General features: G+C 35.4%; 1 protein-coding gene across 4 annotated transcripts in view; it reads right to left on the bottom strand.

Moving 5' to 3' along the window:
• SCAPER (S-phase cyclin A associated protein in the ER) overlaps window positions 1-25,102 on the bottom strand; it is a 587,291-nt gene that overhangs the window by 387,348 nt on the left and 174,841 nt on the right. For all 4 annotated transcript variants that reach the window (XM_030930958.1, XM_030930961.1, XM_030930960.1 and 1 more), the window contains one exon: window positions 4,353-4,508. In XM_030930958.1, coding sequence (XP_030786818.1) covers window positions 4,353-4,508 — 156 coding nt within the window. The remainder of the gene's footprint in view (window positions 1-4,352; window positions 4,509-25,102) is intronic.

Consider the following 25,102-nt stretch of genomic DNA (forward strand, 5'->3'; position numbering starts at 1 on the left):
ATTATTCACTAGCACAGTGACTCTGGGCTACTTAGTTACAATCTCTGTGCCTTAGTTTTCTAGAAGATAAATAATAATACGCATTTCTTAGGATATTATAAAGTACAGATGAGCTAATATATGAAAAGCACTTACCATAGGGCCTGGCATATATAAAATTCTCAAAAATTGTCATCATTATCATCATCAAGCCAGAAGATAAATCATCAAAACTGGGTAACTTCATGAAATATTTGTCACTAACATGTTCCTCATGTTATTGATATGTTTCTCTGAATCCATACCCATTCTCCAGACAGCACACACAACCTCTTGTTGGCCTCTCCGTTATAATTAATGGAATACATTGATCTAGGCTGTAGTACCTGCTACTTACATAATCTTCGGCAAGGTACTTCACCTTAAAGAGCCTCAGTTGATTGTGAGATGTAAATTATTGATTACAGGTAAGTTCTCAGCATAGAGTTTAGCCATTGTAAGGGCTCAGTAAAGGACAGCAGAAAAAAAGTAACAACGCAATTTCTGTTCAGGGAACACAGAAGAGAGATCTGAACATTTCTAATAGTTAACTGGGCTCACAATAGTAATTTCATCTCCACAACAAGCTCTATCTGCCCCAGAGAAAGAAAGTCTTTTAAAAATAGCCAAAAGGATCTCTATTTCCTTCTTTTTTTTTTGAGGAGGTGGGTGGTATAGGAAGAAGTAAACTGGAAATTGGAAGGAAATGCCCTGATTTCAGGAGGACATAACAGGCACACTGCAGACTGTTGGAGTCATGCAATTAGATTTTAAAATATATTATTTACTGTCTGAGCATACTATTCACGAAATAGTTGTAGCTATTTCTCATTACTAATCAAGAATATGTGGAAACTTGTTTGGCCAAAAAGATATCAAAAACTCTTAAAGACTAAAAATCAAATCTGGCATGGAAAATTTTCTCCATTAAAAAAAGTGAACAAAAAAAATTCCTCTTATAGTTCAATTTTTCTGAAGTTTAAAAACTCCATATTATATCTGAAAACACATGCTTCACAACAAAATACAAAGAGCTTAGGCATTTAAATACAAAGAATTAAAGCAGAATTTTTCATTTCATATTTTATTAATATAAGACCAAAGGCCTGAGGGAGGCAATTTTTTAAATCCTAAATTGATCTTATAAAATATATATTATGTAAAAATAATTACTTCAGGTATGAGCAATGTAGCCAAGTGTAGACTTGTAAACATAACGTCAACTTGCTGATCATTTTAATGGATATCAAACCAACTCCAACATTGTGTGAAAAGAGATAACTGGATGTAAAAAGTTACCTAACCTATTAATTTTCATTTTTAATAACTTGAAAAGAGAATTGGTAGCCATACAGCTAATGAGTAAAATTACTAAAATTCAGTTACCATTTCCCAATCTGAAATTTAAATTCCATAAAGACAGGAAACTTTGTACCCCACAAAACACCTTGCAAAAGGTAGGGGGATTCCTAAATATCTGTTTAATAAACGAAGCATGACTTTATAAAATCACATACATTATGAATCTATATACCCACAAGGAAAGAATTAAAACCTACAGCAAAGGAATTAGAAATATAATGAATTCTTAAGCCTACAGAAGAACCTCTCAGACCCCTATATATCTTAGCCAGGGAGGTGTTTAAGGCAGCCTAAGAAAGGATTCCGTAGCTCCTCTTTATGCCTATAATTAGTAATATACATAACAATAACAGCAACTTGAGAACATATGATGGCAGCACTTGATATTTTACTTACAAGAAATGAGAATCACATTGCCTTTAATAGTCCATGGGAGTGTTTCAAGAGTAAAAATAAAATGGATGGAGGGTCTCTGAAATTCTGTATTAGGTTAGGATCTTACTATTATTGTATTTACAGAATACATGGCACTAGTGCCTGTACAGCATGTAATGACTACACATTTTTAAAATTTTAATGTTATATATGTTATCTACCAGTGGATTTTTCTGTCTATCTCAGTATATCTCAAGCATATGTAGACAGGTTTAAAATTTTTCATTGAAATTAAATCCATAGGAAATTTCAACACTTTTAAAAACAAAAAAATAATTCTGAAGAGCCAAAACAATTCTTAAAGTGTTGGTTGGTGAAGGAAATTCCCTACTAGTTTAGTAAACTGCTTTCCTTTAAGTTTTAATTAACGTTACAAATTGTGAAGTGAGAATCATCATTTTTAAATGAAAGATAACTGTTATATTTCAAATCTGCAAAATGCAGAGAAAGGAATCAAAGATGTCTATTTTAAAATATACAATACTACTCATATATTTCCCCCAAAAATACAGCTAAGAAGTTACCTTTTCCAGAGAACTTTCCCTGATATTCTATTTCCACCAACCGAGCTAATTATTCCCTCCTCTGTAGTACCTTTGTACCTTATACATACTCTAATTACACTCTTTCAAATTAAACTGTAATTTATTATTTGCTATAAAGGCAAAAATGTCTTATTTATATGTCTGAATTATTAGCTATTAAAGTAACACATAATTTACAAATCATAATTATTTTTATCTGTCTGTATTTCTGTTTCCCTATAGACATTTATAGCATTTATCCTGTAGAGAAACAGGATAAACAAACAGGATAAATAATGCTAACGATTCAAATTAAACATTCAAATTTTTTTTATTCATTTAAGAATACAAGTTAATAGATAAATAGCTTATAAATGATAAATACAAAAATCTTCACCGCTTCTTGGAAAGGAAAGGCTAGTTTCTCTAACGGGAGCATTCTGTGTTTTTAAACATGAAGCTAGCTTTGCATTGATTAAAATAGTACATTGGACTCAAATCAAATAGAGATGAGGATGGATATGGGAATACCTGTTAATGCCCACAAATAGCAACAGTGATCAATGAACTTAAAAATGTATTAATAATTTACTAAAATCACTGAAAACAAGAAGCATGAAATACAACTCGTAATTTTTAAAAATACCTACAAAGCTTTTCATGACCTCCTCCCTAACTCTACATGTACTCCTTCCTCATATCCCCTTGTGCATGAAATGCCCTCCCATACAACTTATCATTTGTATGTTTCATTTTTGAAAACTTAGTAAACATGTCATCTCTACCTGGAAACTTTTCTGGACTTTTTCATGTTCCCTCTACTCTCCATATAAATAAGGTGTTCTTCTTTGTGCTACTGACAATGCTTTTAGCATAGCATTTTTCCTAATCTTGTTTATGTACATACACGTCTCCCCACTGAGAACACAGATGTATACTTTTCATATCTTTGAGCCTAACACATGACTTGCAGTAACTCAATGAAATGATCACTGAAGGAACAAATAAACATTAGTCACAATAAATACAGCATGTGTGAATTTGTATTTAAATATTGCAAAATTTGTTCTCTACATAAAAAAATATGTCAGGCCTTTAAAGACTATGGGCAATGGCCGGGCGCGGTGGCTCAAGCCTGTAATCCCAGCACTTTGGGAGGCCGAGACGGGCGGATCACGAGGTCAGGAGATCGAGACCATCCTGGCTAACACGGTGAAACCCCGTCTCTACTAAAAAATACAAAAAACTAGCCGGGCGAGGTGGCGGGCACCTGTAGTCCCAGCTACTCGGGAGGCTGAGGCAGGAGAATGGCATAAACCCGGGAGGCGGACCTTGCAGTGAGCTGAGATCTGGCCACTGCACTCCAGCCTGGGTGACAGAGCAAGACTCCGTCTCAAAAAAAAAAAAAAAAAAAAAAAAAAAAAAAAAAGACTATGGGCAAGGCATTTTACTGAGGGAGATCTAAAATAGATTATAAATAGCAGGATAGTGTATGCCTTAACCTTTTCCTCATCTTGCAAACGTAGGGTTTGCTGCAGAGGTTAAAATCTAATTATGGTGTCTGATGATACTAAAAAATAACAGATGCCCCTTATCTTAGGCATAAAAATTACCCTAAATTTGCCTCCTCATAGGCAAAAAAATTGTTTGAGTCTATATATACTGATTCAAAAACAACCTTTGTTTTTATTGTTGGGAGAGGACCATATTCTTGCCCAGCCTGATTAGAAAAGAATAGATCATAATCTGTCCAGAGCAGTTTAATCCTTCACCTACATGAAGTTGACGATTCTATTGCTATGATTACAGTCTACTGATGAAAGAACTGATGACCGTAACTGAAGGAGAACACACTATCTTTTAGAAATCAGACTTTATGTTTCTAGAGTGCTATATTGAACCATGCACCTTTGGGAACAAACACTAGATTACTCCATTTTGGGTCCTCAGCAACTAGCTTTAAGTCTAAAATATGACAGGTGCTCAATCAATGTTTGCTGAATAAAATCCTACCTGCACAGCTTCATCACGTGCTTGCTTTTCTTCCTGTCTTCTCTGACGCTCCTCCTGTAGCTCATTAAGCCTCTGTTCATATTCCTTCAATTTTGATAAAACATCATGACGTTTATTCTGGGCTTCAAGGGTATTTATAAAGGCAATTTCATTTACCTTTAAAAAACAAAGAAGGTAAGGTTCATATCAAGTTAACTCTAGGGTACATTACAAAAATAAGAAATCTCACAACAGTCAGGCTGGGCACAGTGGCTCACGCCTGTAATTCTAGCACTTTGGGAGGCCGAGAAGGGCGGATCACCTGAGGTCAGAAGTTCAAGACCAGCCTAGCCAATATGGTGAAACCCCATCTCTACCAAAAAAAAGAAATTAGCCGAGCATGGTGGCGGGCACCTGTAATCCCAGCTACTCGGGAGGCAGAGGCAGGAGAACTGCTGGAACCCAGGAGCCAGAGATTGCAGTGAGCCAAAATTGCACCACTGCACTCCAGCCTAGGTGACAGAGCAAGACTCCATATCAAAAAAAAAAGAAGAAGAAGAAATCTAACAACAGTCTTTATATAATAACATCAACCAATGGTAAGGCATGGAACAAAAAAAATGAGGTACTATGAGTCTTTTCTTTCAATATTTACCTCAAAATGGATAATAATCCAGTGTGTATAAAAAAATCCACAGGCCTTAGAAAGAAGTAATTTAGAGGTTTGCCACTGAAAATATTTTTAAGTGAAGAAACAATTCTAAATTCTTATAGAGACCATCTTACAAAGTTCTACTTAATAACATTGTAATTTGCCACTATACGAATTACACAAACATTGAAATAGGTATGCTCACGTTATTCTAATGAGTTTGAGAGGACAAAATGTAAAATAAACAACAAATTACTTTTCTTCAACATATACTGAATGAGTGACAATTAGATACAAGGTACTGAACTATACATTGCATTCTTAACTTCACATATATTGATTCTTAATAGTCAAGTTTTGCTAGAAAGTACAGATATTATGAGTAAAGGATAGCTAATGATAAAGTTCAAAAATTAGGTAGGATCAACCCTCTCATTCTTGAAAGCCAGAGGAAGGGCATGCTATAGTTAAAATGGTAGAGTGAAGTAGGAAAGCGAAAACTAGAGACAACTGTCTTTGACAGCCACAGACTACAGGAATCCATGCTGGATGGAATAAAACCTATGTTAAGATATTTTATAAATCTCAGACAAGTTTGAATACAGATCCAACTAAGCTTTCCCAATCTCCATGCCATGATACCACTTTTATAAGCACTTTAATAAGCAGATTAAGCACAGAAACATCCTTCAAACTGTACTGAAAGTACTCAAAATACAAGATAGGCCAGGCGTGGTGGTTACACCTGTAATCCCAGCACTTTGGGAGGCTGAGGAGGGTGGATCATGAGGTCAGGAGTGCAAGATTAGCCTGGCCAAGATGGTGAAACACGTCTCTACTAAATATACAAAAATTAGCCGGACATGGTGGCAGGGGCCTGTAATCCCAGCAACTCAGGAGGCTGAGGCAGAGAATTGCCTGAACCCAGGAGATGGGTGTTGCAGTGAGTCAAGATTGCACCACTGCACTCTAGCCTGGGTGACAGAGCAAGACTCCATCTCAATTAAAAAAAAAACAAACAAAAAACCCAAGATACACAAGTATGCTCAAAGAAAATTTATTCAGACTATATCAGAGCACACATATTAAACATAATCAAAATGAAAGAAAAAGTAATGGGTCCTAATGCACTAAGCAAAATTTTTACAATAAAATAAAACTCACAAGGGAAAGAGTATGCAAAAGTCAGATTAAACAACACAATCTTGGCAGTGTGCAGTGGCTCATGCCTGTAATTCCAGCACTTTAGGAGGGAAGCGGGGGAGGACTGCTTGAGCCCAGGAGTTCAAGATCAGTCTGAGCAATGCAGAGTGACCATCTCTATTTTACATACATAGAGAGAGCAAGGTGTGGTGGCGTGCAACTATAGTCCTGGTTACTTGGGAGGCTGAGGTGGGAGGATTGCTTGAACCCAGGAGGTGGAGGCTGCAGTGAGCCATGATCGCTCCACTAAACTCCAGTTTGGGCAACAGAGTGAGACCCTGTCTCATTTAAAAGAACAGCAACAATTTGGGAGAAAATAATAACCTGTGGCTGGGCGCGGTGGCTCACACCTGTAATCCCAGTACTTTGGGAGGCCAAGACAGGCTGATTGCCTGAGCACAGGAGTTCGAGACCAGCCTGGGCAACATGATGAAACCCCGTCTTTACTAAAATACAAAAAAAAATTAGCCGGGCATGGCAGTGTGTGCCTGTAATCCCAGCTACTTCGGAGGCTGAGGCAGGAGAATAGCTTGAACTTGGGAGATGCAGGTTGCAGTGAGCCAAGATTGTGCCACTACACTCCAGCCTAGGCAAAAGAGAGAGACTCTGTCTCAAAAAAAAAAAAAAAGAAAAGAAAGAAAGATAAGAAAATAACCTAAGAAACAGCAGAAAATTCATTACACAAACTTGGTAACACTGAAGAATTTGACAAAAACATGAATTTAAAGAAGCAAAGGAAAGACAATAAAACAACATACAGTAGTACCTCCTTATCCACAGGGAATACATTCCAAGACCCCCAGTGGATGCCTCAAATCACAGACAGTACCTATATAGTCAGCCCTCCATATCTGTGGGTTCTGCATCCACGGATTCAACCAACTATAGATAAAAAATGTTTTTTTAACGGGTGATTGTTTGTACTGAACATGTACAGGCATACCTTAAAGATACTACAAATTTGGTTCCAGCCCACCACAATAAACTGAGTATCACAATAAAGGAAGTCACATGAATTATCAAATTTCCCAGTGCATATAAAAGTTATTTTTACACGACACTATGGCCTATTAATTGTGCAACAGATTATGTCTAAATAAACAATGTATACACCTTAATTCTAAAACACTTTTTCTAAAAAATGCTAACGAACATCTGAGCCATCAGCAAGTTATAATCTTTTTTTTTTTGGTGGAGAGTCTTGCCTTAATGTTGATGGCTGCTGACTGATCAGGGTTGTGGTTGCTGAAGGCTGAAGTGGCTGTGGCAATTTCTTAAAATAAGACAACAACGAAGTTTGCCACATTAATGGACTCTTCCTTTACTCAAAGATTTCTCTGTAGTATGTGATGCTGTTTGATAGTGTTTTACCCATAGTAGAGTTTCTTTCAAAATTGGAGTCAATGCCCTCAAAATCCTGCTATTGCTTTATCAATTAATTTTATGGACTATTCTAAATAATTTGTTATTTCAACAATGTTCATAGTGTGTTCACCAGGAGTAGATTCCATCTCAATAAATCACATTATTTGCTCATTCTTAAGAAGTAACTTGGATGTGAAGGCGATCTGGCTGCGACATCTGTCACCCCCTTGATCGCCAGGGTTGATTCAGTTGATCTGGCTGGCTAAGCAGGTGTCCCCTTACTCCCTCACCGCTCAATGTGCGTCCCTCCCAAAGCTGCATGTTTGGTCAAAGAGGATGACCATCCCTGATAGAGGAGGATCAGTTTTTGGTCAAGGAATATGAGTAGCTGTGTTCCCCTGCTAGAATCTCCAAACAAGTTCTTCAAGAAGAAGAACTCTTGTTTGAAGAACTCCTCGTTTATTTAATTTTTGTCATAAGACTGCAGCAATTCAGTCACATCTCCAGGCTCACTTCTAATTCTCATACTCTTACCACATTTGCAGTTACTTTCTTAACTGTACTCTTGAACCACCAAAAATCATTTGTGAGAGTTGGCATCAATGTCTTCCAAATTTCTGTTAATGCTGATATTTTGACTTCCTCCCATGAATCACCAATGTTCTTAATACCATCTAAAATGGTGAGTCCTTTCCAGAAAGTCTTAATTTCCTTTGCCAAGATCCATCAGAGGAATCACTATCTATGGCAGCTATAGCTTTAAAAAATGTATTTCTTAAAAACTAAGATTTGAAAGTTGAAATTACTCCTTGATCCATGGACTGCAGAAAGGATGTTACGTTAGCAGGCACGAAAACACCATTCATCTCCTTGTACTCTCTCCATCAGGGCTCTTGAGTAACCAGTGCAATGTCAGTAAGCAGTAAAATTTTTAAAAGAGTCTTCTTTTCTGAGTTGGAGGTCTCAACAGTGGACTTAAAATATTCAGGAAACAGTGCTATAAACAGATGTGCTGTCACGCTGGCTTTGTTGTTCCATTTATAGAGTATAGACAGAATAGATTTAGCCTAATTCTTAAAGGGCCTAGGATTTTCAAAATGGTTAATGAGCACTGGCTTCAACTTGAAGTTGCCAGCTGCATTAGCTCCTAGTGAGTCAGCCTTGACTTTGAAGATTTGAAGTCAAGCTCTAAATTCTCTAGAGCTATGAAAGTCCTAGATGGCATCTTCTTCCAAGAGAAGGTTGTTTCATCTGCACTGCAAATCTCTTGTTTGGTGCAGCAGTCTTCATCAATTATCTTAGCTAGATCTTCCTTCAGCTTCTATGTCAGCATTTGTTGCCTTACCTTGCTCTTTTATGTTACTGAGATGGCTTCCTTCTTCAAACCTCCAGAATCAACCTCTACTAGCTTCAAACATTTCTTCTGCAGCTTCCATACCTCTCTCAGACTTCACAGAATTGGAGGTAGTTGGGATCTTACTCTGGATTAGACTTTGGCTTAACAGAATATTGCTGCTGGTTTGATCTTCTATCCAGACCACTCAAACTTTCACTATATCAGCAATAAGCTGTTGTGCTTTCTTATCATTCATATGTTCACTGAAGTAACACATTTAATCTTTCCCAAAACTTTTCCTTTGCATTTACAAGTTGACTGACTAGTACGAGAGGCCTAGCTTTCAGTTTATCCCAGCTTTATTTTGTTCTTTTTGTTTTTCAAGACTGGGTTTCACTCTGTCACCCAGGCTGGAGTGCAGTGGCTCACTGCAGCCTCACACTCCTGAGCTCAAGTGACAAGTTCACTTCAGCCTACTGAGTGGCTGAGACGATAAGCATGCGCCACCACATCTGGCTAATTTTTTAAATGTTTTGGTAAAGATGGGGTCTTGCTAAGTTGTGCAGGCTCTAGCCCAGTTTTTGACAAGTCTTCCTCAATAAGCTTTATCATTTCTAGTTTTTTATTTAAAGTGAAAGATGTAAAACTCTTCACTTGAAGACTTAAGAGGCCACTGTACGGTTATCAATTAATAACCAATTAGCCTAATTTCAATACTGCTATGTCTCAGGAAATAAGGAGGACTAAGGATAAGAAATGGGGGAATGGCCAGGTCGGTGGAGCAGTCAGAACACACAAAACATTTATCAATTAAGTTTGCTGTCACATACGAGTGTAGCTCATGGCACCCCAAAACAATTATAATAGTAACTCCAAAGATCACTTACCACAGACCACCATAATAAATATAATAATTGAAAAATCTAAAATATTATAAGAATCACCAAAGTATAACACAGAGACATGAAGTGAGCACGTTGTTGGAAAAAATAGCAAAAATAAAGACTTGCTTGATGCAGGATTGATACAAACATTCAATTTTTAAAAACTCAGTATCTTTGAAGCCCAATAAAGTGAAGCAGAATAAAACAATGCATGCCTGTACAGACATTTTTTCTTGTCTTCAATCCCTAGATAATACAGTACAATAACTATTACACAGTATTTACACTGTATTCAGTATAAGTAATCCAGAGGTGATTTAAAGTATACAGGAAGATGTGCATAGGTTATATGCAAATACTATACCATTTTATTATACATGGGACTTGAGCAACCATGAATTTTTGTATCTTTCAAGAGGCCCTGAAACCAATCCTCCACAGATACTGAGGGATGATGACATACATTGTACAAATTTATTTTACCTTCTTCACAATGTCACAAATAGAAGATTCATTCTTACCACAGATCTCAGTAACCTCAGCATAAGATTTCTTTCTTTTCCTTAGTAAGTTGAGAACTTTCATTCTTTCATTTAAAGGAAGCACTTTACAATTTCTATCTGGCATATCCAAATTGCTAGCATCACTCTTCTTGTGCTTTGGGACCATTAAATAAAATAAGGGTTACTTGAACACAAGCACTATGACACCATGGCACGCCATCTGATAACCAAGATGGCTACTAACACACTAATGATCAGACAGCATATACAGCATGGATATACTGGACAAAGGAATGATTTATGTCCGGGACATGACTATACAAGATTTCATCATGGTACTCACAACGGTACACAATCTGAAACTTATGAATTGTTTATTTCTAGATTTTCCATTTAGTATTTTTGGACTGTGATTGACTAGGGTAGCTGAAACCACAAAGACCAAAACTGCAATTAAGGGAGGACTACTGCCTTATTTGATAAAGGTGATTAGTGAGCTAAGGAAACAAACAGAGTGTAAAAGTAACACTATCACAGAATTACTTAAATTAGAAAATGCATGGAACAGAACAAGGATATTGTAAAACCAACTCCAAATAATGGGCCATGTACAGCTGCTCACATCTGTAATCCCGAGGCCAAAGCAGGAGGATCACTTGTGGCCAGGAGTTCGAGACCAGCCTGGGCAACATAGCAAGACCTCCATCTCTACAACAAATTTAAAAAATAAGTCAAATTTTGTGGCACATGCCTATAGTCCCAGCCACTCAGAAGGCTGACTCAGTAAGATCACTTGAGACCAGGAGTTCAGGGCTGTAGTGAACTATGATCATGCCACTGCACTCCAGCCTGGGTGACAGAGTGAGACCCTGTCTCTATTAAAACAAAGAAAGAAATTACTTCTAGAGGAAAAACTTTTGACAATCACATGTATTGTAGACTTTTACAGTGAAGATGAATGGATAATAAGCCTTGAATATAGAGAACATGGCAAAATGACCTAATATGAAGATAAAGATAAATAGGATCTATGTAGTTAAGAAAGGCAACAGAAAATATTCCAACATAAAATACAGGAAATGTTTAAAGATTAAGAGAGCTTACATTACTTCATATAAAATTGACTCAGAACATCACCATCAAGAATATCCTTATTAAATCATAAAACATTAAGAAAGAACAATAATTTTTCAAGCTTCCATGCAGTAAATGTAAGTCACCTACAAGAAAGAAAAATCAGTGTGGATTCAGGTTTCCCCACAGAAATAACTAAGATAATGGAATAATGTCTACGAAGTTCTGAAGGAGAGATACTGTGAATCATAAATATGATCTCGAACCAAGATATAATTCAGATAGAAATGCCACAGGCCTAAAATATGCAAGAACTCAAGGAACAGAGCATATATGAGCTTTTCCTAGAAAAAAGTTTTTTTCTTAATAAAATCCAGCAAACCAAAAGATAAAACAACTCAAATGAAGAACTAGTAAACAATGAGTTGATTTATATATACAAGGAAAACTAAACTGAGGAATTTAAAGTTACAGAGGAAAATGTAAATTTGATAAACTTTAACAAGAGAAAAATAATAAAATTATGAATAATTATTGTGGAAAGATTAGGATGATAAACGAGTGGTAATTTTCTCATCTCTTTTCAGCAAGGTTTCCCTAAAAATGTTCAGAAATTAAAATGAAATTGGATAAATACAACTCCAAACTCTCAATACATTTCATAATATTATCTCAAAAAATTCATAGGAGAATGAATTCTTCTTGTGATAAACAAATACGACAAACTCAAGAATTCCCTCAATTTTACTTCTACTTCATCTCCTTCCCTTAAAATGGAACTAAAATAAAGATTACTACATCTTACTAAGAAGTATCATGTATAGCATAATTCTATTTTATGATTATCCATTCATGCAATCTGAATATAAAAACAGGAAAATGTCTGAAACAGTGTCTACCTAATGTTAATGGTGGCTATCTCTGAGGATGGGATTGAGTTTCCTTTGCTATATTGCTTAAACTCTTCAAAATAAAAATGAATCACTTTTAAAATAAAAATATGGCCACTATTTTAAATACAATATAATATTAAAGAAATCTAGAGTAATGGATTTATACTTAGGCTTGAAGACCATGAAAAGTCCCTCAAGGTTTTTGGACTGACAGGCATTACAATACCCTCCAAAAAGATTAATTTGGAGGGAGGAGGAACAAAAGGGAAGAATATCAACTGTAAATATTTAGGAGGGAGATAAAAGTAAACCGTTGGAAGCCGCAATGGAAAATGTAGGTGCCTACAGAGTTAGAGAACTGCAGGTGTATGTATACATATGACTCCAAAGAAGATGTCAGAAAAAATTAGCTTATCTTTCTGGCTTATACACAAAAAGTTGTCAAAAAGAGATTAAAAAGAAAAGTGAAATGAAGTAAACGAATACAAGTTTTCCAAATCTAGGTTAATGGGTGACTAGCTATTATTATCATTATCTGAAATATAGACTTCAGTAACGCAGTTGGTTTGGGATAAAGGAGATGGTGAGCTGATGAGTTCCACTGGATACAAGCACCAAACAAGCGGCAACTGAGTCTACAGCTCAGTTGAAGGTTGGGCTAAAGATTCAGATTTAGAAATCACTGCAGAGAAGACAGCTGAAGCAATGGTAGTGACTGTGATACTAAAGAAGAAGAGTAAGTGAAGTGAAACTTCATTTTTCAGTTACATTTAACTGACAAAATAAAGAAGGGAAAACAGTGAAGGACTGGTTATAGAGAGTAGAGAGAAAATTAAGATAGTACAGAAGTTTTCTAGAAAAAGGTGCCTGATGGTGTTCATATGAAGTGACTCAGAAAAGTCTTTTAAACTCAGTGAAAACAGAGAAATATTCTCAAAGGCAAATACAGTTGCAGAAAGGGGAAAATGATACAAGGAATTAAGGAAGACGTGGGTGATGAGGTAGTAGAAACAAGCTCAGACCACTATTTCTCAGAAATTCGGGGATTTACAAAAAATACAAAATAGGTAATCTATACAACAGGTGTACAAAAGTAGGCAATCTCGAGTAATAAAGCAAAGGACAAGAATTTAACTGATAAAAAAACAATTCCAAGAGCAGCAAAGAGGACAAAAATAGGACCCACAGCACAAGCAGTAAGAAACAGGTGTCTTTTCCTCAAAAAAAAAAAAAAAAAAAAAAAAGAATAAAAATAAATGGTAATTACTACTAGACATGTTGCAACTGAAAATGAGTCAATGAGGCCATTAAGAAACTGAAAATGAAAGTAAATATTAGACTATTAAATAATGGACTATGATCTAATATAAAATCAGGTTCTGAATAACTCAGGCTGCAATATTAATCACCATCAACTGAATACTTGCTAATTTATTTTCAACCATCTACCTGCCTAAGAACTAAAGGATTTGAAATGGCCATTAATTTACCCCAAGGACTCATAGAAAGCATACATGGAAAAAAAATCATCTTGAGCATGTAACAGGTCTAAAATGGTACATGTTCTCAAGGAAAGTACTCTTATAGTAAAATTTAAATTTAAAAAAAAATCACTGGATTATTAATACTTTCTGATTAGTAACAGAACAACAGAAATACATGAGAAACTTCAGAAAAAATTAAGTAGTAGAATATTTCTTCTATAATTCTAATATTTTACTAAGTGCTTTTGTTATACCAAAGATGACATTAACTGCTTCACAACATGCATAATCTAACTTAATACTTACAGTAATTGAGATGTAGGTAAAATTATTCCCGTTTTAAAGATGAACAAATAGGCTCAGAGAGGTAAAATAATACCTAAGGCTATTCAGCTACTAAGTGGTAGAGTGAGAACCTAAATTCAAATTTGTCTAACTCAAGAGACTTCAGTCTTCACTATGATAATAAAAAATACTTTTGAATAAGAAAAAAAAAATACAGTGCCTATTTTCTTTGCAGAAATGGAATACATGTCCAGACAGGATTTCAGTTTATTGAGCTGAAAATTGTGACAATTAAGAGCACCAATAGGTGAGCAAGTGGTAGCAAGGTTTTAAAACAGTATTTCATATTAGCAAGAATTTTAGTACAGACTCTTAATTCACTTACCATTTATTATTCTGCCAAAAGGCTACTGGAACTGATAAGCTATTCTGGCAAGGTTTCAGGATATAAAAATCAATGTACAAAAATCAGTGGCATTTCTATACACCAATAATGCCCAGGCAAAGAGTCAAATCAAGAACACAATAAGATAAAATAGTCAAAGAAAATGACATACCTAGGAAAATACAGCTAACCAAAGAGGTGGAAGAACTCAACAAGGAGAATGACAAAACACTGCTGAAAAAAAATCAGAGATGACACAAACAGAAAAACATCCCATGCACTGTATTAGAAGAATCAGTATCATTAAAATGGCCATAAGCAATTTATAGATTTGATGCTATCCTATCAAACCACAATGGCATTCTTCACAAAATTAGAGAAAAAAAAACTATTCTAAAATTTGTATGGAACCAAAAAAGAGCCCCAATAGCCAAAGCAATAGTAAGCAAAAGGAACAAAGCTTGAGGCATCACATTACCCGACGTACAAGGCTACAGTGAACAGAACAGCACGGTACTGGTACAAAACAGACACACAGACCAATGGAACAGAACAGAAAATTCAGAAATAAAGCTGCACACCTCCAACCATCTGATCTCCAACAAGGCCAACAAAAACAAGCAATGGGAAAAGGACTCCTTCAATAAATGGCACTAGGATAACTTGTTAACTATATGCAGAACGACAAAACTAGACCCTTATTTTTAACTACATATAAAAATTGACTTAAGATGGATTAAAGATTTAAACGTAAGGCCTCAAACTATAAAAATCCTAGAAGAAAACCTAGGAAATACCCTTCTTGACATCTGCTTGACAAGGCAATATCTTCAAAAGTAATTGGAACAAAAACAAACGTTGACAAGTAGGCCCTAATTAAGCTAAAAATCTTCTGCACAGCTGAAGAAACATTCAACAGAGTAAACAGACAACCTACAGAATGGGAAACAATATTTGTAAACAATGTATCTAACAAAGTCTAATATCCAGGATCTATAAGGAACTTAAATCAACAAGCAAAAAACAACCTCATTTTTAAAAATGAGCAAAAGACATGAACTGACATCTCTCAAAAGACATACAAGTGTCCAACTAACATGAAAAAATTCTTAGCATCACTAAGCATCAGATAAATACAAATCAAAATCACAATGAGAGGCCATCTCACACCAGTCAGAATGGCTATCATTAAAAAGTTAAAAAACGAGATGCTGGCAAGGCTACAGAGAAAAGGGAATGCTTATACACTGTTGGTGGGAATGTAAATTAGTTCAGCCACTGTGGAAGGCAGTATGGCAATTTCTCAAAAAACTTAAAACACAAGTCTACCATTTGACCCAGCAATTCCATTACTGGGGATCTATCCACTGGAAAGCAAATTATTATACCAAAAAGACACATGCAGTCGTATGTTCACTGCCATGCTATTCACAATAGCAAAGACATGGAATCAACCCAGGAGTCCATCGATAGTGCCCATCTATAGACTGGATTTAAAAAATGTGGTACATATACACCATGGAATACTATGCAACCAAAAAAAGAATGAAACTGTATCCTTTGCAACAACATGGATGGAACTGAAGGTCATAATCCTAAGTGAATTAATGCAGGAACAGTAAACCAAAGGACAATTTTCTCATTTGTAAGTGGGAGCTAAACAATAAGCACATATGGACATAAACATGGGAACAATAGATACTGCAGACTACTAGAGGTGGAGAGGGAAGGGAGAGAAGGATTAAAAACTACTTATTGGCCTGTAATTCCAGCACTTTGGGAGTCTGAGGTGGGTGGATCACCTGAGGTTAGGAGTTTAATACCAGCCTGGCCAAAATGGTGAAACCTCATGTCTACTAAAAAAAAAGAAAAAAAATTAGCCAGCCAGGCATGGTGGCCTGTGCTTGTAATCACCGCTACTCGGGAGGCTGAGGCGGAAGAATCACTTGAACACAGAAGGCAGTTGTGTCAGTGAGCCAAGACCGCGCCACTGCACTCCAGCCTGGGCGACAGAGCGAGACTCCATCTCAAAAAACAAAACAAAACAAAACAAACCTACCTATTGAGTACTGTGTTCATTACTTGGGTGCAATATATCCATGGAACAAACCTGCACATGTACCCTGTGTATCCAAAATAGAAGTTGGAATTTTAAGAAAAAGAATTAAAAGTACTATAAATGGTAGCTGATATCCTCATGTAAAGATACCAGGGAGTTGACCACCCATCTCTATGGAAATTATTTAAACTGTGACAAACAATTAGGTTAATTTGCTTAAAAGAGTCACTTTGGCTTAATAAAATCATATTGAAAGTAAGTATATTAAGCAATTAGACAAGTCAAAATGTATATAAGTCATATGATAAAATATCACAAAATGAGAATACTAAAATAATAAGTACAGTGGTAAAATCAGAACCTTTGGAACCAGAAAGATCTGGATTTAATTCTGCCTTTATGATCATCAATAATCTACCTACAGACTGTTGCTCGAAAAAAAACAGATAAAAATAGTAATAATACATACATCAGAAATTCCACTTCCAGCCATAAGTAACAGGATGAGATTTACCCTTGCACTTTAAACAACTAACAAAATTGGACAAATATATGAAATACCTAAATTCAATTAATGTAATACACCATATCAACAGAAGAAGGACAAAAAATATAGTGTAACAGCAATAGATGAAGAAGAAGCATTTGACAAAATACAATATCCCTTCATAATAAAAACATTCAACAAACGATGAATAAAAATGAACTTCCTTGACCCAATAAAGGACATATAGTTGTCTCTCAGTATCCATTGGAGATTGATTCCAGGATCCACCATGGATACCAAAATGCAGATGCTGAACTCCCTTACAGTTGATGCTCTGCATTCATGGATTCAACCACCTGCTGATCAAGACTACTATGGATGTGTAGTCTCACTACTTCTATTCAACAATATACTATAGGTTCTAGCCAGAGCAATTAAACAAGAAAAAGAAATCAAAGACATCCAACTGGAAAGCAAAAGCAAAACCAACTATATTTGCAGATTATGTGATCTTGTTTATGAAAACTCCTAAAGAATTCACTAAAAAGCTATTAAAACTAATGAAGGAGTTCAAACAAGATTATAAGACATAAGATCAATACATAAAAATTGATTATATGTCTACACATTTGCAATGAATAATCAAAAATGAAATTAAGATAACAATATCATTTATAATTGCATCCAAAAGAATACTTAGGAATAAATTAAAACAAAGCAGTAAAATACGTGTACGTTGAAAACAAAACAATGCTGAAAGAAATTAAAGAAGACAAATAAATAGAAGGAAATTCCGTGTTCATAAATTGGAAGACTAATATTAAGATGATAATACTACTCAAAGGGATATAAAGATATGTAATCCCTAACACAATGCCAATGGGCTTTTTTGCAGATATGAAAAACCAAACCTCAATTCACATGGAATTGCAAGGTGCATTTCATTGGTACATCATGTTCTGTGGGGATAGGGATAACAAAATTGGAAGACTCATTGTTCCATTTCAAAGCTTACTAAAAAGCTACAGTAATCAAAATAGTGTGGTATTGGCATAAAGACAGACATACAGACTGCTATGGTTTGCTGTCTGTCCCTTCAAACCACACGTTGAAATATGTGATCTGGCCGGGCGTAGTTGCTCACACCTGTAATCCCAGCACTTTGGGAGACCGAGGCGGGCAGATCACGAGGTCAAGAGATCAAGACCATCCTGGTCAAAATGGTGAAACCTTCTATCTACTAAAAATACAAACATTAGCTGGTGTGGTGGCGCGCACCTGTACTCCCAGCTACTTGGTAGGCTGAGGCAGGAGAATCACTTGAACCCGGGAGGTAGAGGTTGCAGTGAGCCAAGATCACACCACTGCATTCTAGCCTGGCAACAGAGTGAGACTCCGTCGCAAAAAAAATATATATATATATATGTAATCAATATGTGAAACATTAATTGCCAATGTTGGAGGTAGAGGCCTAATGGTAAGTGCTTGGGTCATGGGAACAGATCCCTCATGAATAGATTAATGCAGGGAAAGGGGTGAGCTCTGTTATATTAGTTCCTGCAAAAGTTCCCTCAAGAGCTGGTTGTTTATAAGAGTCTGGTACCTCCCTCCTGTCTTACTGCCTCCTCTTTCACCATGTGATCTGCACATGCTGACTCTCCTTCACCTTCTGCCATCAGCGGACTCAGCCTGAGGCCTTCACCAGAAGGAGATGATGGTGCCATGCTTCTTCTACAGCCTACAGAATAGTGAGCTAAATAAACCTCTTTTCTTTATAAATTACCCAGCCTCAAGTATTCCTTTATCACAACACAAATGGGCTGAGACAGACCAATGGGAGGGTTTGTCTCTTCAACAAATGGTGCTGGGAAATATGTATCTTCTTATGCAAAAGAATTAAGTTGAACCCCTACCTCAGATCACACACAAAAATTAACTCCAAATGTTTTTATGATTTAAATATAAAAATCTAAAACCACAAAATCTTAGAAGAAAACAAAGAGGTAACTCTTCATGATCTTAGATTTGATCATTCTTTCTTAGCACCAAAAACTAAGCAACAAAAAAAGATAAATAAATTGGAATTTGACAACATTAAAAACTTATATGAAAAGAACATTATCAAGAAAGTGAAAAGACAACATGCAAAATTAAAGAAAATATTTGCAAATCACAAGTTTCATAAGGATCTAGTATCCAGAACATATAAAGAACTCTTATAACTAAACAGCAAAAAGATGAACTGCCCAGGTAAAAAGTGAGCAAAGGATTTTGAACAGAGATTTTTTTTCCAAGAAGATATACAAATGGCCAAAAAGTACATGAAAAGATGCTCTACAGTATTAGTCTTTGGGGAACAGATAAATTTCTTCAGTGACACAAATTATATAATAGAAATAGATATTAGGAATAGCTCTACATAAATTAAAGAAATAAAACTTTTAGGCAAAAACCCTCCCACAAAGAAAACCCCAGATCCAGATAGTTTCCTTGGTGGATTCTCCAAAAAAAAAAAAAAATTAAACAATAAATTGTACCAATTCTACACAAACAACTCTAAAAAAACTGAAGATAATGGAAGCCTTCCTAAATCACTTTACAAAGCCAGCACATCCTGTTACCAAAAACAAAGACATTAAAGAAAAGAAACTATAGAACACCCTCGGTTATGAACACTGATGCAAAAATTCCTAAAATTTTATCAAGTCAAATTCACCAATATATAAAGATGATAATACACTATGACTACATGAGGTTTATCCCAGAAATGCACAGTTGATTTAATATATGAAAATCAACCATTGAAATTCATCATTAAAAAATTTTTTAAATTGTATCTTAATTGACAAAACACCATGTGAACAATTTTAAAGTCCAATCATGGTAAAGATTTTCAGTAAACTAAGACTAGAAAGAAATTTCCTCAATTTGATAACAAACATCTATGAAATATCTATAGCTAATATCATACTTAATGATGAAGAGTAAATGCTTTTCCCCTGAGATTGGGAACAAGGAAAGATGTCAGCTCTCTTCACAACTCTCAACACTGTAGTAGTCCCAGCCATTGCAATAAAAGGAGATAAAAAATAAAAAACATACAGACTGGAAACAAAGAAATAACAATAGACCTAATAAGTGAGTGTATTAGCAAGGTTGTAAAAATACAAGGTACATATACAGAAATCAACTGCACTGCTATATATTAGCAATAAACAGAAAAAAATCATTGAATATACCATCAAACATATGAACTATAGATAAATTTCACAAAATAGATGCAAAGGCAAGAATCTAAATAAGTTGAGATATATATCATGTTCACGGAAATGCTCAATATCATTAAGATGTCAATTCTCCCCCAAATTAATCTATAAATTCAATGCAAACCCATTTTAAACCCAGACAGGCTTTAAAAAATATCTTTGTAGAAATTCAAAAGCTGATCCTGTAATTTATACGGAATACAAAGGATCTAAAATAGCCAAAATAGCTCGGAAAAAAACAACAAAGCTTACGGACGTGTACTTCCTGATTTCAATTTATTATAAAGGTACAATAATCAAGATAGAGTGGTACTGATATAAAAACAGGCACAGAGATAAAGGAAACAGAATCAAGTTAGAAAGAAAACTCACATATTCATGGCCAATTCATTTTCAACAATGTTATTAAAGCAATTCAATGTAAAAAGAACAGTCTTAAACAACTGGTGCTGGAACAGTACATACCCACATGAAAAAAAAATCTCAACCATAACTCGTAATACACACAAATACAAAACCTAAAAAATCAAATCAAAAAAATTTAGAAAACATGAATTAGACCTGTAACTAGTAAGGACATTGATCAGTAATTTAGAAATCTCCTAAGAAAATCCCTGGGCCTGATGGCTTCATGGGTGAATTCTACCAAACACTTAAAGAACTAACACCAAGCCTTCTCAAACTACAAACAACTGAAGAGTAGGGAATACATCCTAACCCATTCTATGGGGCCAGCATTACCCTGATACCAAAACCAGACAGAAACTAAAAGGAAAAAACTATAGACCAATATCCTTTATCAATATTAACGCAAAAACTCTCAACAAAATACTAGTAAAGCATATTAAAAGAATTATACACCATGACCAAGTAGGATTTATTCCTGGAAGGGTTCGACATATGGAAACTGACCAACGTAATATAACATATTAACAGAATTAAAGAGGAAAAAAACATACAGTCTCAATTGATGCACAAGAAAACATTTGACAAACATTTTTCATGACAAAAACAACAAACTAGGAACAGAACAAACTCAAAAGCGATAATATGAAAAAACCTCAACAAATATCATACTCAATGGTAAAAGACTGAGAGCTTTTACTCTGCTATCAGAAACAAGATAAAGATACCTGCTTTCACCACTTTTTTTTATTGAGACGGAGTCTCGCTCTGTCACCCAGGCTGGAGTGCAGTGGTGCGATCTAGGCTCACTGCAAGCTCCGCCTCCCGGGTTTACGCGATTCTCCTGCCTCAGCCTCCCAAGTAGCTGGGACTATAGGCGCCCGCCACCACGCCCAGCTAATTTTTTGTATATTTAGTAGAGACGGAGTTTCACTGTGTTAGCCAGGATGGTCTCAATCTCCTGACCTCGTGATCTGCCCGCCTCGGCCTCCCAAAATGCTGGGATTACAGGTGTGAGCCACTGTGCCTGGCTGCTTTCACCACTTCTATTTAAAGTAGCACTAGAAATTCAAGCCAGAAAAATTAGTAAAGTAAAAGAAATAGTGTCCAAATTTAGAAAATAGTAAGATTATCTTTGTTCACAGATGATATGAACTTATATGTAGAAAACACAGATTCCACCAAACAAAAACTGTTAGAACTAATAAAAATTCAGTAAAGAAGCAGGATACAAAGTCAACACACAAAAATCAATTACACTTCTATACACTAACAAGGAACAATCTGAAAAGGAGATTATGAAAACAATCCCATTAACAATAGCATCAAAAATAATAAAATACTTAGTAATTAACCAAGGAGGCAAAAGATACATACAATAAAAAGTATAAAACATTGTTGAAAAATTAAAGACAACACAAATAAATAAAAAATCATCCCATGATCATGAACCAGAACACTTAAAATTGTTAAGACATCAACAATACACAAAGTGATCTATAGATTCAATGCAATCTCTATCAAAATCCCAATGATGACTATGCAGGAACAAAAAAGTCCACCCCAAAATTCATATGGAATCTCAAGGGACCCCAAATAACCAAAACAATCTTTAAAAAGAACAACAAATTGGATGACTCACACTTCCTAATTTCAAAACTTAAAACAAAACTACAAACATCAAAACAGTATAGCACTAGCACTAAAACAAACATACAGACCTATGGAATAGAACAGGGAGATAAGAAATAGACCCTCACAGATATACTCAAATGATTTTTGACAAGGCTGCCAACACAATTTAATGGACAAAGAACAGTCTTTTCAACAAATGGCAATGGGAAAACTTGACAGTCACATGCAAAAGAATCAAGCTAAACCTTTATCTAACTCCATATACTGAAATTAACTCAAAATGGATCAATTACCTAAACGTAAGATCTAAAGCTATAAAACTCTTAGAAGACACAGGATCAAAGTGTCACGACAATAGATTTTGCAATGATTTATTGGATATGACACCAAAGTCACAGGCAACAAAAGAAGAAAACAGACAAACTGGACTTTGTGAAAACTAAAATATTTTGCATGTCAAAAGATGCTACTGTCAAAGTAAAAATGCAACCCACAGAATGGCAGAAAACATTTGCAAATCATACCTTTGATTTAAAAACAAACTGATATCAAGAATATATGAAGAAGTCTTAAAACTCCACAACAAAAAAACAAACAACTCAATTCAAAAATGGGCAAATGACTTGAGTAGACATTTCTCCAAAGAGGATATACAAATGGCCAATAGGCACATGAAAAGATGCTCAACATCACTAATCATTAGAGAAATACAAATCAAAACTACAACGAGACACCAAGTAACACACATCAGAATGACTACTATCACAAAAACAAAATGATGGAAGTTAGAGAGGATATGGAATAACTGGAACCCTTGTGCACTACTGATGGGAATGTAAAAATGGTGAACTACATGTAGAAAACAGCATGGTGATTCCTCAAAAAATTAAAAATAGAATTACCATAAGATCCAGACTTTCCAATTCTGGGTATATACCCAAAAGAATCCAAAGCAGGGACTCGAGAGTTATTTGTACACCCATATTTACCACAGCACTGTTCACAATAGCTAAAGTGTAATAATAACTCAAATGTCCATTGAGATATGAACGGATAAGCAAAATGTGGTATATACATACAATGGAAAATTACTCAGCCTGAAAAGGGATGGAAATTCTAACATATGCTATAACATTGAAGACCTAATGCTAAATGAAATAAGCCAGTCACAAAAAGATAAAATTATATCATATCATTCCATTTATAAGAAGCACTTAGTCAAAATCACAGATCTAGGAAGTAGAATGATGATTGCCAGGGGCTGGTGGTGAGAATGAGGAGTTAATGAGCACAGAGTTTCAGTTTTACAAGATGAAAAAGACTAATGGAGATACATGGTGGTGATGACTGCATAACATGAATGCATTAAAACCACTGAACTGTATACTTAACAATGATTCAGATGATAAATATTATATTATGTTTTTCCCACAAAAAAAGGAAAAAGATTAGACTCTATACACATATTTAAAAAATTACTGAAATTAAAATGTGTAACTGTGTCAAGTGCTGGTCAGAATATACCACAACTAGAACTCTCATTCACTACTGGTAGGAATGGAAAACCATGTGAAAAACTTAAACATGAACCTATTGTAAGATGCTATACTAATCCACTCCTAGGTTTTTATAAAATAAAAATGAAAGTACACATCTGCACAAAGACATATACATGAATTGCCACAGCAGCTATATTTGTAATAGAAAAAAACTGGAAAGAAAACACATGTCTGTGTAGAGGGAAATTTATAGCACTAAATGCCCACGAGAGAAAGATGGAAAGATCTAAAACTGACACTCTAACATCACAATTAAAAGAACTAGAGAGGCAAGAGCAAACACATTCAAAAGCTAGCAGAAGGCAAGAAATTACTAAGATCAGAGCAGAACTGAAGGAGATAGAGACACAAAAAACCCTCCAAAAAATCAATGAATCCAGGAGTTGGTTTTTTGAAAAGATCAACAAAATTGACAGACCACTAGCAAGACTAATAAAGAAGAAAAGAGAGAAGAATCAAATAGACGCAATAAAAAATGATAAAGGGGATATCACCACCGACCCCACAGAAATACAAACTACCATCAGAGAATACTATAAACACCTCTATGCAAATCAACTAGAAAATCTAGAAGAAATGGATAATTTCCTGGACACTTACACTCTCCCAAGACTAAACCAGGAAGAAGTTGAATCCCTGAATAGACCAATAGCAGGCTCTGAAATTGAGGCAATAATTAATAGCCTACCCACCAAAAAAAGTCCAGGACCAGATGGATTCACAGCTGAATTCTACCAGAGGTACAAGGAGGAGCTGGTACCATTCCTTCTGAAACTATTCCAATCAATAGAAAAAGAGGGAATCCTCCCTAACTCATTTTATGAGGCCAACATCATCCTGATACCAAAGCCTGGCAGAGACACAACAAAAAAAGAGAATTTGAGACCAGTATCCCCGATGAACATCGATGCAAAAATCCTCAATAAAATACGGGCAAACCGGATTCAGCAGCACATCAAAAAGCTTATCCACCATGATCAAGTGGGCTTCATCCCTGGGATGCCAGGCTGGTTCAACATTCGCAAATCAATAAACGTAATCCAGCATATAAACAGAACCAAAGACCAGAACCACATGATTATCTCAATAGATGCAGAAAAGGCTTTTGACAAAATTCAACAGCCCTTCATGCTAAAAACGCTCAATAAATTCGGTATTGATGGAACGTACCTCAAAATAATAAGAGCTATTTATGACAAACCCACAGCTAATATCATACTGAATGGGCAAAAACTGGAAAAATTCCCTTTGAAAACTGGCACAAGACAGGGATGCCCTCTCTTACCACTCCTATTC

This window comes from Rhinopithecus roxellana, chromosome 5 (assembly GCF_007565055.1).
Source record: "Rhinopithecus roxellana isolate Shanxi Qingling chromosome 5, ASM756505v1, whole genome shotgun sequence".
In the NCBI taxonomy this organism is placed as follows: domain Eukaryota; kingdom Metazoa; phylum Chordata; class Mammalia; order Primates; family Cercopithecidae; genus Rhinopithecus; species Rhinopithecus roxellana.